Source organism: Panthera uncia, chromosome F2 (genome assembly GCF_023721935.1).
Source record: "Panthera uncia isolate 11264 chromosome F2, Puncia_PCG_1.0, whole genome shotgun sequence".
Lineage (NCBI taxonomy): Eukaryota > Metazoa > Chordata > Mammalia > Carnivora > Felidae > Panthera > Panthera uncia.
In genome coordinates, this window is record NC_064812.1 from 26,022,581 (window position 1) to 26,037,308 (window position 14,728).

Below are 14,728 nucleotides of genomic sequence, written 5' to 3' on the forward strand. Positions count from 1 at the left end.
CTATCTTTTCAAGATAGTGATTTTAAGGAACCCCACACTTTTGAAAATCCAGTGCTCTTGTCACGCTTGAAAATTGTCAGCCTCATGAGTATTAAATGTATGTCATGGTCATTTTTATTGTCTTTTCTGTAATTACTATTAAGCTGAACATCTTCTTCCTATTTTTATACTGAGGTTCCCTTTTTGTTAATTGCATATTCTACTGTTGCACATTTTTCTAGTAGGTTGCCTGTTTCTTTTTTTTTTTTTTGTTTATAGGAAATTCTTTTTGTATTATGGATATTAATCCTTTATTCATGTTCCATGTTGTAGTAAAAATCTTACACCATCTTTGGCAAACATTTTCACTTTCTTTCTGGTTTCTTTTGCTGTATAAAAGTTTCAAAAGTCAATATCTATATTTATCATTTCCTTTTATTCATAGTTTGTGAAGGCTACGAAACCTTGAAACATTATTATGCCTTGATTTAAAAAAGGCATTTTGGGGGCGCCTGGGTGGCTCAGTCGGTTGAGTGCCCGACTTCGGCTCAGGTCGTGATCTCACAGTTCGTGAGTTCGAGCCCCGCATTGGGCTCTGAGCTGACAGCTCAGAGCCTGGAGCCTGCTTCCGATTCTGCGTCTCCCTCTCTCTGCCCCTTCCCTGCTCATGCTCTGTCTCTCTCTGTCTCTCAAAAATGAATAAACATTAAAAAAAAATTAATAAAAAAATAAAAAAGGCATTTTGTTTCCTCATGTGGAGTTCATAAAGGCATTTTCCTCAACTTGCTCTAAAGTTTTAAAGCTTTGCCTTTCATTTTTCATCTTTTTCATGTGTGTGGAGTATTTTTCTGTAACCGAGGAATCTAATTTTATTTTATTCTATTCTTTGTGTGAATGGAGCTACCACCATTTCTTGACAAGACAATGCTACTGTTCTCAAATAGCAAGTCTCTCTATCACTGTTTCTGACTTGTCTATTCTGTTCTATTGGCCTGTTTATCTATTCCAAGCCAAGATTTCTCTGAATTTTACTACTATAGCTTTAAAATAAGTAGACATGAGGTAGGCAAAATTGTCTCGGTCTCTATTAACCTTTTTAAATTTTATTTAGATTTTAGAATTAAGTTCTTTCTGCCTCTTGAATTTCATTGGTACTGCATTGTATTTATAAATTATTTGGAATAAATTGATGTCTGATACTTAGTCTTTTCAACTATTATTATGGCATATCTCTCAACTTATTCATACCTTCCTCATTGTCTTTCAGTAATAGTTTATAATTTTCTTTATAAAAGTTTTCTCATCTAAATCTTAAATGGCTTGTAGTTTCCATTGTAATTAATGATATTTTTATTATTAGATTTTATTCATTGTTGCTAATGCATGGATTTTTGTAATTAACTAGTATCTAGCAAGACTTCTTAACTCTTTCATTAGTTATCATAATTTTTAATGGATTTTTTTTGGATTTTCTGTGTACCCAGTGACAGTTCTGTTTCTTTTTTTCTTGTTTGTTTGTTGGGGTTTTTTGTTTGTTTGTTTTTTCCTAGTCTATACACTCCCCCGCCCCTCACCCCCTTGGCTTAATGATCAGGGCAAAAAATTTAGTATCATATCAAATTAAACAGTGGTAGCCATCATTCTTCTGTCATTACTGATTTTGAAGCAAATTCATCTAGTGTTTTACCTTTAAGTATTTTCTATTGGTTGGGGCGATGTTAATAAGGGCTCAAATTTTTTAACTCATTGTTTTCAGAGACATTTCAAGGTTATTTACATATAAAAATCATTTACCACTCTGAATGAAGAAGTTTTAGCACAAGGTTAAGTAATTAGCCCAGTCATGTGGCAGAGCTAAGATCTGATTCAGATTGGGCTCCACAATGGACATGCTTATCCAAAATGTTACACTATCTAGATATATTTTTTATCAATTTATAGGAAGTTCCCTTCCATTCCTGATCTACTAAAAATTCCTTAATCATTCTGGGATTGAAGTTCATCAACTACTTTTTCATCAGCTACTGAAAATATCACATGGTTTTCCTTTGTATAAATTAAATATTATTATAAAATTATAAGAATATATTATAAAATTATTTATTACATTATAGATTTTCCTTCCTATATAATTGTCTTTGTCTAGTTTTGATCAAGACTATACAACCCCCCAACTTTGGGAGCATTCTTACTTTTCTAATATCTAGAATAATTTGTATAAGATAGGGATCATCTATTTCTCAAACATTTGTGAGAACTTCCCTGTAGAACTAGGGACTTGGTGATCTGAGGTAGTAGAATTTTAGTGGTTATAAATCTATCCAGGTTTTCTACTTTATCTTTGATCTCTCAAAGTCGGCTTCCTAAAAATTATTTTCATCCAAGTTTTCAAATTGTTGACATAAAATATTTGCAGTATTTTCTTACTTAATTTGTTGCTGTATGTTTTTTATTAACGTTTGGTTCTTGTGTTAGTAATAGTATTTCTTCCTGTCTATTTTCTCTGCATCTCTGCTTTCTCTTTTTTCAGGTTTATCGAAATAAATACTTACCTTACTAATTTTCCGAATTTTTTCTCTTCTAATATGAACTTTTGTGGCTATATTTTTTTTTCTAAGTACATCTTTACCTGATTTGCAAAAGTCTTAAAATGCAGAGATTTATTATCAATAATTCTAAACTTGTCCTAATACCACAGCATTATGAATTTTTTTTGCATCAGAGTTCCTTAGAAATAGTGCCAATTAATTTTACTCGCTTATTTACTCTCTGCACGCCCATTTACTCCACTAACTCCCTACACATATATTAAAATACAAGCGTCTTAAGAGCAAGATCTCTGTTATTCACCAGTATACAATTAGTACCTTAGAATAAGTGCTTACACACCATAATTTTGGTAATTGTTTAATTGATTGATTTTGAGCAACCTAAAGAGGTGTCTTCTCATTTTGAAATCAAGTCATAATTAGAATCATAGAATAATAACATTACTGAAATATCAGAAATCTTAGAGATACATCTCTGTCCTGCATTTTATAAGGAGAACTTGGCTCTTTAGGAATAGCTACTTATATCTGCAAGCTAACAGGCTTATAAAGAAGACCTATTTAAGAGGAAAACAAAAGAAAAAGGAAAGGAAAGAAAAGGAGAAGAGGGGCTCCTGGGTGGCTCAGTTGGTTAAGCATCTCACTTGGTTAAGCATCCCAGGTCATTATCTCATGGTTTGTGAGTTTGAGCCCCACATTGGGCTCTGTGCTGACAGCTCAGAGCTCAGAACCCAGAGCCTGCTTTGGATTCTGTGTCTCCCTCTCTCTCTGCCATTCCCCCACTCATGCTCTGTCTCTCAAAAATAAATAATAATTTAAAAAATTGAATAAATAGAAAGAGGGGAGGGGGAAGCAAGCAAAGAAGGAAAGAAAAGAAGGAAAGAAAAACAAGAAAGCTGTAATCAAGTCAGTAAAGCTAGATTCTATTGTAAAACATTTCCATAGATCTCTAGCATAAAAGATACAGGAAAAATTCCACAAATACTACCATGCTTAGTGCAGGTGGTACTAACTGATTCCAGCATTCTTTCTTGTGGAAACTGGAATTAACCTCACAATCCTTTCTCTACTTAACATTCCAGGTAGCCATTCCTAAATCCATATAATTAAACACTTGAGATAAAACCTACTCTCCTTTTTCTTAACTAACTTCTATCCATTTCTATTTCCCAGCTTGATCCATTTCCATGTCCCATCATTTCCAAAATTTCCAAAATTCCTAAGATTTATGGTGTCATAGGAAAAGGACCACAAGTGCAAATTTTTTTTAAAAGATAAAATTAATCATTATGTACCTACTATATTCTAGATACAATGATTAGTTCCTTTTAATGAATTCTCTCTATCCTTCCCATGAGCAGGGCCATTTATAAATGCAACAGAAATATTAAAACTAACACAAATAAGTGATAAGTATCTCTATCCCTATTTCACAAATGGCAAAGCTAAGGATCAGACTATTAAAAAGAGTTACAGAGGGGCTCCTGGGTGTCTCAGTCGTTTGGGCATCCAACTTCTGCTCAGGTCATGATCTCACATTCTTTGAGTTTGAGTCCTACATTGGACTCTGTGCTGAGAGCTCAGAGCCTGGAACTTGCTTTGGATTCTGTCTGTCTGTCTCTCTCTCTCTCTCTCTCTCTCTCTCTCTCAAATAAACATTAAAATAAAACATTATATATTAAAAATAGTTACAGAAAATGATATAAATTATTATTACTATTAGAGTAAAAGCAAATAAAAATATAAAAGTCAAACAGAGAGAAATACATAGTCATTCCATGAACTTCAATCTTTCTCCCTGGACCCTGCAATTACTCCCTACCGTGCTCAGCTACTACACTAATGCCTACTTACACACAATTTCATGAAGTCTTATTTTTATACTCCAGACAGTATTTCTTGCCGATGTTAGTGTTAAGTTCATGCTAGTCCCCAAATCCAACCTAATTAATTCTCTGGACTCTCATCCATAGGAAAGTTCCATGCCCCAGTTCAGGATCTCCAGGGTCTGCCTTTTTTCATCAGCCTCCCTATTTCCTATCCTTATTCAAAACACGTTACCTCTTTAATTGTTTTGTTTTTTAAAGCTAATAAATTGGCCCTTATATTTCTTTCTGCCATAGACAAACATCTCAGAATTTTTATAAAATATGCAACCCCAAAATAAACTGACATATACATTGAGGCCTGGAATAGTAAAAAGCTTTTCCTTTGTCATTTGTAATACATGTTCCATACCTTCACTTATGCATGTTGGTTTCTGTTGGCACTGAAAAGTAAAGTTTTAAAGTCTTGACTCACTCTAAATCCATAATGTTTTTGGTAGGCCTTTAATTTAAAAGCAACCCCTACCTCTGTTAGAGCTCACACCAGAGTATAGTTATCATTGCCTTCTTCATATCTATCTTTCCATTTCCCCCTTGAAGTAGATACTGAATCTTAGTTTTGTTTGTGTGCAAACACACAATAGTTGTGCAATGAACGAATCCTGTATGTGAACGTTGCAAAAACACAAGCCTGCTAACAAGGATTCTGGAAGGAATACTACTTTCTGCTTATCTAAAGCAAATTGTGGATATGCCTTTATGTGGTAGAAAATAGTAAATTGGAGTGGAGAAGTGGAAGTCTGGGGGTGAAAGGAGGTGTTTGGCTAATTATAAAGCAATGTCTTCACAAAGAGTTTAAATCAGGCAGGCCTAGTCTCCATTGTAATTTTAATGAGATACAACGTTAACAGATTTACAGTTGAATAAATATTTAGAATTCAAACAGTACTCTCATTTGCATTGTTTTAACTTTAGGACCATTTTAGATCATAATGTTAATAAGTATGTCTTAAAAATTTATAATTATAACATTTATACAAATGTGGCTCATACAGTAGTAAAATTTGTATTCTTTTAACAAAATGTATTGATTCTGATGGAGAGAGAATATATAGTTTTGTGCCAGTGGAGGGAAACTGCTGGTAGCTCGTGCTTTAGCTGGCAGGGAATGTCAATTTATAGGCACCAGTATGGACAGTGAAAGACTTATGACTGACTGTTTATATACGGTATAAGTTAGCCATCTGCTCTAAGAACCTGAAAAGTATCATAAATTACTTTCTAAATTAACATACCATTTTTTTTCCATAGAGCAACTTATTACATTTCAGTTATTACCCTGAGGTAGTCTGGGGTCAATTGTGTAATACTTCCCAAAATAAAAGAGATACATGTATGGCTCATCCTTATTCTCTAAAAGCGCCTGTAGCCGGCCTTATGTGAATGCTCTTGCCTACAATAGGGAGGCCTCTGGGGACTGAGTATGATCAGATGAGGGAATTATAATGCATATACATCGTGAAGGGAGCTTAGTTCTCAGTTTCTGAAATCATGCCAGCAGATAAATGTCCATCCACACATGTCTACCATCCTGGAAATAACAGGCAGTAGGATATTATACAGTCTGGTTACCCTTCAAGACCAAAAATAACATATAACCACTTTTGATTATCCACAAGATGATATTATTCAGAATAATGGTCCCTTAGTGAGCATATAGCTATATGTGGAAACAAATTTTGAAGTAAAAATGCCTTTAACAACAAAAATATGTATGTTTCTTTTTCTTCCAGAAAAGAAAATATTTATTTATAAATCAGTCACTAAGTATGAACTCAACACACATGCCTATGTATGGTTCAAAGTAAGATAAACTTCATAGTGTTGTAGATATTACACTTAGTATATGTAATGTGATCTCAACATCCATAGGTTTTCAGGAATAAAATGGAAACAGAAACATAGGAAAACTTTAATTTTTCCAACTGAATTTTCTTTAAACCACAGTTTTGGTTCCTAATATCAAATTGTTTTTTCATTAAGCACTTAGGATATTTTATTTTCAATTTTTTAGTTTATTTGTTTTAATTTAATTTTTTTCAATTTACATCCAAATTAGTCAGCATATAGTGCAACAATGATCTCAGGAGTAGATTCCTTAATGCCCCTTACCCATTTAGCCCATCCCCCCTCCCACACCCGCTCCAGTAACCCTCTGTTTGTTCTCCATATTTATGAGTCTCTTCTGTTTGTCCCCCTCCCTGTTTTCATATTATTTTTGGTTCCCTTCCCTTATGCTCATCAGTTTTGTCTCTTAAAGTCCTCATATGAGTGAAGTCATATGATATTTGTCTTTCTCTGACTGACTAATTTCACTTAGTATTAATACCCTCCAGTTCCATCCATGTAGTTGCAAATGGCAAGATTTCATTCTTTTTGATTGCCGAGTAATGCTTCATTGTGTATATATATCACATCTTCTTTATCCATTCATCCATCGATGGACATTTGGGCTCTTTCCATACTTTGGCTATTGTCGATAGTGTTGCCATAAACATTGGGGTGCATGTGTCCCTTCGAAAACCACACCTGTATCCCTTGGATAAATACCTAGTAGTGCAATTTCTGGGTAACAGGATAGTTCTATTTTTAATTTTTTGAGGAACCTCCATACTGTTTTCCAGAGTGGCTGCACCAGCTTGCATTCCCATATTTTATTTTATTTTTAATGTTTATTCACTTTTGAGAGAGAGACAGAGTGTGAGTGGGGGAGGGGTAGAGAGAGAGGAGACACAGAATCTGAAACAGACTCCAGGCTCTGAGCTGTCAGCACAGAGCCTAATGGAGGGCTCAAACCCATGAACCGCGAGATCGTGACCTGAGTCAAAGTTGTAAACTTAACTGACTGAACCATCCAGGTGCTCTAGCATTTAGGATATTTTCATTGCTGGTAGAAAAATTCTGTAAAGAAATGTTTTGTAAAAATTTTTTTAAAAAGCCATAGGTAAGGTATAAGCTTTATGTCTTATGTTTACTTCTATCTTGTAGCAGACTTCTTAGGTACTATTTTTGGAGAATATAAGGCAAGGGACACTTCAGCCTAGGATCTATTCAGTAGGCAATCTACTATGAAGGTAAATAAAATTAATTATTCATAAAAATAACACTATCAACTTGTCTGCCTCACAATTTTTTTTTTCAAAAACTCAAATTACCTTCCCATCTACCCCCTAGACCTTTGCATAAGGATTCTCCAGACGTTTTCAAAATTTACAGATAATTGCTATGGCAGGCATGGAAATAAACAAGGGCAGTATTATCCATAGACAGCTAGTCACCAAGGATTTAAAGTAGCAGGTAAACATAGTAATGAGGTAAATGAATCCTCTCAAAATGAGGCTAGCAATACAAAATTGTTGCAGAGGCAATATATTTAACTTTTTGGCATATTTCCCTTTCCTCAAAAAGTAGGACATTTGCAGTACAGATTCACTGATATGTCACTGAAACTATTGGGAAAACTTTAGAGAAGAAAAAAGCAAACTTTTTAAAAGAGGAATATTAGGTGGTTAGGGTTGCCAAAGAGATGAATCCTTTTAAACAGCAATTTCAGTTCTTTATTTTCCCTCAAGGGAAAGTAGTATTCACACTGCTTGTTGTTTCTGGAAAACGATATTGTGGGAATATTTTACCTAGTAAGAAATATAGATTCTTGGATTGAGAAGTAATTTTTATCGTGAACTCTGAGTATAATTTATGGGGTGCAAATTGTGTGTGTGTGTGTGTGTGTGTGTGTGTGTGTGTGCACATGTGTGTGTGTGCACTTGGGAGATGATTAAGTTATTTAGATTTGGACTGAAACTCAGGAATCAGGTTTCCCCAACTTACACACTTGTTTCCTTCACCCGCCTTGTCCCTCACCTAGTCAGCTCGTTCTCTCTCCATGTTCAGCTTACATGTCAGTTCTCCAGCAAGGTTCCTGAATGCATCCATATATGTCATACTCTTGAGAGTTACAAGTATTCATTTAATAGAACTAATAAGCTGTAAATGCCATGAGGGCCAAAATATATTCTGAATGTGCACTGCTATATTTCCAAAGTTCACTGGGTAGTGTGGGCTCTTAAGTACTTGTTGGAAAGAAGGAAAGAAAAAAAGCAGAACTTCGTTCCTCTGATATTCTATTAAAATCATTTAAACGGTTGATTCTGCCATTGCCTCTTTAGCTGAATTGGGAGAAATCTTGCTAGTGTACTTTATAAAACACAAATTTCTCCTCATTTTCTATGAATGTTGAAGTACTTTGAACTTTGTAAAGTTTTATGAGTGGAAGAAATATATTCCTATTGCTGCAGGTAAGAAGATTTGGATATATGATAATAAAATAATTTCTGTGAGAGCCGAACATGAAGACATTATTGACTTAAATCCCAATGATTCCATGAGTCATATGCAGAGATACACCCACCTCCTGATTTCCCATTAACATAAAATAAATTCTAATGTAGAAAATTATATTTGTTATCCTGAAATTGTGATGGCCCTTACATTTTTGTATTATTTCTTAAGTAACCTATAATAATATTAATATGGAAATATTAAGGCATTGCTCAGATCTGTTAACAACAATTTGTATTAGAGCTTATTCCCCAAAATGGATGAACTGATATTTGTGTTTCTCTACATGTTTTCAAAATGTTCTGTCATCCTCTTTAGTTCACTGTCGGGGTGCACAGAGAACTTTTAGTTCCTTTTTTCCTTTGTTGTGAATGGACTTAATTTTAAATTTGTGTTAGCTTTAAAAGCACTTGGCTTTAACATAGGCTCTCTGTCCAAAAAGATCATGGCTTGGATGTCATAAAGATTTTGCTGCTTTTTAATGATGGATAGACAGACCTCTGATAGACATGGGAGGTGACTAGAGGAGGTAGGTTACAATAAATGATTTCACCTTCCTACCAGTGGTGAAATGAGCTGAGCTCAACACCGGTGGTAGTATCATTTCTAGGTTCAGTCACAGGGAATGGGTGTCCTTTATATGGAGGAAGAGCTTTTAAATAAAGCAGTGATAAATAAATAAATCCTGCTTCTTTTCCAAAATAATTCTTTGAAAATATGTATGCATTTATAAATATTATTGCACACAATTTATAATAAACTCTAACACCCAATGTTTGACTGCATATTAGATACTAATTTTAATTAAAAGTCCAGTGAAGAATTTTATGCTCTTACTTATCAATATGAATTAGCAAAGTGTCACATATGATTATGGGCTACTTTGTACTTTGAGCCCACAAACAGAAGTGGACAGAGTGCTGGTGCTTTCCCGTCTGTTTAGAAGTAGAAATGAAGTAATAGTAAAACTTTCGTGGAAAATAATGTTTTCAACAATTCATTTTATATCAACACTATTTTACAGCAAAACTTCGAGAGTCCTGCTTTGATCCAGGCAATATAATGAATGGCACCAGACTTGGAATGGATTATAAATTAGGGTCAACAGTCACCTATTATTGTGATGCTGGTTACGTTCTTCAAGGTTATTCAACACTCACCTGTATCATGGGAGATGATGGAAGACCTGGATGGAATAGAGCCTTACCAAGTTGTCATGGTAAGAAATATATGTATATATATATATATATTTTTTTTTGTCTGAGCTTTTATTTTGAGACAGAATCAGAAATATTTAAACCCATTTTTATATTTTTAAAAATTGACCACTTAACATTCAATCTAAAAGTGTGATATAGGCCAGGCAGAGATTTTATCAAGGATTTTTAAATTGGATTCATTAAAGAAATGGTTTTGGGAAAGTACTTATATTCCCAGGTGTCTCTAAAGCAACGCACACGTTATTGTAGGCAAGCTCCCTGGCACAAGGATATTGCCTTTTTCTATTCTGTGTTCAGGACTTAGAGGAGCACCTGAGAAAATTAGGTGCTCAGAAGATACTGGCTGAGTAAAGGAAGAACAAATACACTGAAACTGACATTTCAACAACATAGATAAATGCAGTGACTTAAATATGATCAAGAACTGGTGATAAATCTTTATCCAAACTACACATTTTTCCTAAAAATTAAAGTTGCCTAGAAGTGACAACCATGTTGGACCTGCTGAGGCGGGTCTCACAACAGGGGGAAGGCTCAAGGACACAGTAAAATGGAGGAAGACCTAAAATTAGTTTCAGTAACATCATATCAGATATGTAACTGCCACCGCTAGAGTTAGTACCAGACCAGTGCATCAGATTCAACTTGATACAGGAACTGACAGTGATCACAGCCAGGAGAAGACTGCTGATCTTAGAAAAAGTTAGGAAAAATATATTCAAGGGGAAGACACTTAATGTTCTTGAGATTAAGGAAGTTACTGAAGAGGCACCAGAAACAGAGATGGCACCTTCACTTAGGGTGTGGAATTTGCTAAGCATTTAGCCACAGTAAATGAACAGCCTATTCAGAATTTTGAAAAGATGATTCAGTGGACACAGGAGGGAAGATTGTGGGAGTCCCCAATGAATAATGAAGGAGTTGTGATGATGATGGTTCATGAATATATATTTCTGGATAAATACCAGGAGGATTTTTCACAACAAGGACCAATTTGTCACTTTATGGAACCAGTACCCCATGTTCTTTCTAAAATGCACATCTGAGTGTTAGAAAAGTCCAACACAGTGGTTGAAACATTATTTTACTGAAAAACAGGACATTCTAAAATAAAGCAATGCACAGTTCATTTGCAGACCATGGAAATTTTTATTTCAAGCTTTTGAAGATGGATTTTATAGCTAAATAAAATAATACTGCATGTTGAAAAATCATATACTTGTATACAAGTCTATGAGTACAGAGATACTGTGGGAAAAAAAAAACAGTTCAGTAAGGAGAGAAAAACTATGATATCACTTTGGAAAGTTACCACAGACTCCCTCATCAGTTGAATGATCCCAATGCATTGTACAAAACTGACATGGAGATGATATCATCTAGAGCAGATTTTCTAAACTATAGGTCACCACCAGTGAGTCATAAAATCAATTCACTGGGTCATGACCAGCATTTTTATAACTGATATAACATTGAATAAAATAAAATAAAAGATAAATACATAAAAAGAAGAGAAAAATGTTATAATCCAAAGACCATAGTAAGGATAAATATTTTTTTGTGGAACTCTTTTCAGCTATCTATAAAGAAATAAATAAAATACAATAAATACGTGTGTGGAGGGTGTGTGTGTGCATGTAGATATATATATTTGCAATGAGGTAATGTATATTTCTTACTACGAGTTGCAGTGAGAAAAAACAATTTTGATCTGATGATTAAAAGAATAGATTTTTGATGTCTGGTACACATAGTATTTTTTCTTAATTATATAATATATTCATGTATTTGAATGATGTGTGTATTATTTCTGACTTAAACAAGTCATTTAACCTCTCTAGAGTCTCTCATCTGTAAAATGAGAGTATTTGAAATTCTTTACTTCAGAATGTTGTGTAAGAACTAAAGAAAAGGTACTTACCTACTAAATGGTCATTCTGTTAGTAACAGAACAGCCAATTAAAACTTGGCTTGAATCGATGGTTTAATCTATCAGAAGACAAGGGGAATAAAAGGAGAAATAATTACTTTGAATTTCATTCTGCCAAAGAGAAAAAAAATAATGGCACGAAAGTTTATAAAAAGTTTAAGAGAAAGTGTGGTTGTTTTGTCTTAAGAGCCATGCAAAAGAGGAATTTGTGGATAGACAGAAAATTCATTAAAAAGCTAACAAACAAACAAGCAACAACAACAAAAAAACATGGAAAATTTCCTGAAGCCAAACAAGAAATTACCAAAATCCTGACAGAGAAAACCAAAGAATAAAGAAAACTATAGATCAGGGGCTCCTGGGTGGCTCAGTAGGTTAAGCTTCACGTTCTTGATTTTGGCTCAGGTCATCATCTTGGGCTTCATGAGATCAAGCCCACATCAGGCTCTACACTGATAGCACAGAGTCTGCCTAAGATTCTCTCTCTCCCTCCTTCTCTTCCCCTCCCCCTACTCTCTTTCTCTCAAAATAAATAAATGTACATTTTAAAAAAACTATAGATCAAAAAGATAAGTATTAATCACTGGGATAAATTATTAAATACATGGTTTTCAATGGCTTAGGTGAAAAAGACAGGTGCAGCAGAGTATGCATTCACCAAGAATATGCCTGCCTAGAATAATCCTATTCCTTGCCATAGATTTCTATATTGATAGGTCATAGAAATGTTAATTGAGCATGGACTATACCATAATGTATACAAATGGTCCTTCTGAACCAAAAATATTTCATGGGATCAATTACAGCCCAATCAAGTGTATTTCATGTTGGTTTAATAGTCAAATCTACAAACAAAACAAAGGCAAGGGTAGACCTGTGTTCAAATCCTCTTACTATATCTATGACCTCAGATGAGCTAAGCCTTGATTTTTAAATCTCTAAAACTGGATGATAGTTATTAACTCAATAGATTATGTGAAGATTCAATTAACCATAGCACATACAGAGGGCCTAGTGAATTTCCCAGCAAACATTGGCATATTAATACGTGTGATATTCAAAATGTTCTGAAAGAAGCACAGCACTAGAAAACATACATTGCACTTTGCATTGTATGTTATGTTTTAGTGGAACTGGTATATTTCTATCATTTTAACATTAATTAAATCTAATTTATTAATGTTAATATATGGATACACATTTACCCACTCCTAAAAACAGCACAAATGTTTAGTATTTTTAAATTTCTTAAAAGAGAATAATCTTCACTATCAGTTTAGTTGGATATGACTAGACTTTTGCCTACAATGCCAAGATACTATGGGAATCAAAGTTATTGCATGCATACCTTATACTATTACCCAAAATTAAAGATATATTCATGTTAAAATATGACCACATCTGATGATTTCTAGTATGGGGGGAAGCCCATGTTTTAGAATTAGATGTAATTAACTCTAAACAATGTTTTAAAACGAAGAGAAGACCTAAAATCAGCTATGTGACCTTGTATAATTTATTTTATGTGTCTAAGCATGAGCTAATATTGTATAGTTTGTAAGGTTGTTCGGAGAATTATATTAAATAACTCATTTGGAACATTTGGTTCTGGGGTTCCTGCTAGCTCAGTCAGTAGAGCATGTGACTCTTAATCTTGGGGTCATGAGTTCAAGCCCCACGCTGGGCTTAGAGGTTACCTAATAAAATAAAATAAAATATAAAAATAAATAAATAAATAAATATAACATTGGTTCTGAAGTAATTACTATATCACAGTAAGGAGAGCTTAGTATATTTTAGTTTCTTGATCAGGTTCACACATATCTGTTTGTTTTCCCTCACAGTAATTATACAGAAATCCAAAATACACAGAACTGGCTGACTTTCAGATTTAATAATTTAATACTTTGAAAGTCAAAATTAGTGGGTAAAGCATCTGCAAAAGAGCCAGAAGTTTTTTTGTTCATAAGGATAAATTTTTTAATTAAGATATATTTTGTATTTTTTATCAAAGTAAAATATACATGGGATAACTGAGAAAATAATTTAAAATAGCTTAGCACTTAAAGTAATTTATTTTTTTAAGTTTATGTATTTTGAGAGGGGCAGGGCAGGGGTAAGGGGGGAGAGAGGGAATCCCAAGCAAACTCTCCACTCTCAGTGTAGAGCCCAATGCGGAGCTTGAACTCATGAACCATGAGATCATGACCTGAGCCAAAATCAAGGGTCGGATACTTAAATGACTGAGCCAACCAGGCGTCCCAATTTAAAGTTATTTAAAGCACTGGTCACCTGCCTCACCCCCCCCCCACCTCTATTCTGCTATTACTCAGCTGAGCCTTCTAATAATTTCTAGTTCTAATTGCTCTGATGGCCCTCTCCATGACTCTGCATAACATATGAAGCTCTGTTTCTTGATTTGCCAACTCTAGACAATTTCCATTGATTTCCAGGTATAAAAGATAAAGAGTTATGTCAAATCCACAGCCCCTCTCTTCAATATTCCAGAAATATGTTATGTTTGTTTATTCTAGTAATTGTCTTTGTCATGCATTAATTTTTTATGCCTCTATTGTTAATATCATTAATGTTTAAGAATTAGATTGCCAGGCTCTGCTGCTTTTCATGCTGCATATTACCCACCCCTCAGTAAAATGTTGACTAATATCTCTGAGAACATGGGCAGGAAATTTTGACTGATAGGCTTCACTTTTGAGTATATAAGTAGGATGTTGGCTATTAGACCATGATCCCTAAGTGCCAAAATAACGAAAGCTTTTCATTTTTTACATAAAAGTAAACACCAGCGTGACCTTTAATGCAATA

General features: G+C 34.2%; 1 protein-coding gene and 1 pseudogene across 3 annotated transcripts in view; both read left to right on the top strand.

The window, feature by feature from the left end:
• The window catches only part of CSMD3 (CUB and Sushi multiple domains 3), a 1,252,643-nt gene that overhangs the window by 975,083 nt on the left and 262,832 nt on the right, over window positions 1-14,728 (top strand). For all 3 annotated transcript variants that reach the window (XM_049632997.1, XM_049632998.1, XM_049632999.1), the window contains one exon: window positions 9,777-9,971. In XM_049632997.1, coding sequence (XP_049488954.1) covers window positions 9,777-9,971 — 195 coding nt within the window. The remainder of the gene's footprint in view (window positions 1-9,776; window positions 9,972-14,728) is intronic.
• Window positions 10,465-11,157, top strand: LOC125924706 (28S ribosomal protein S31, mitochondrial-like; annotated as a pseudogene).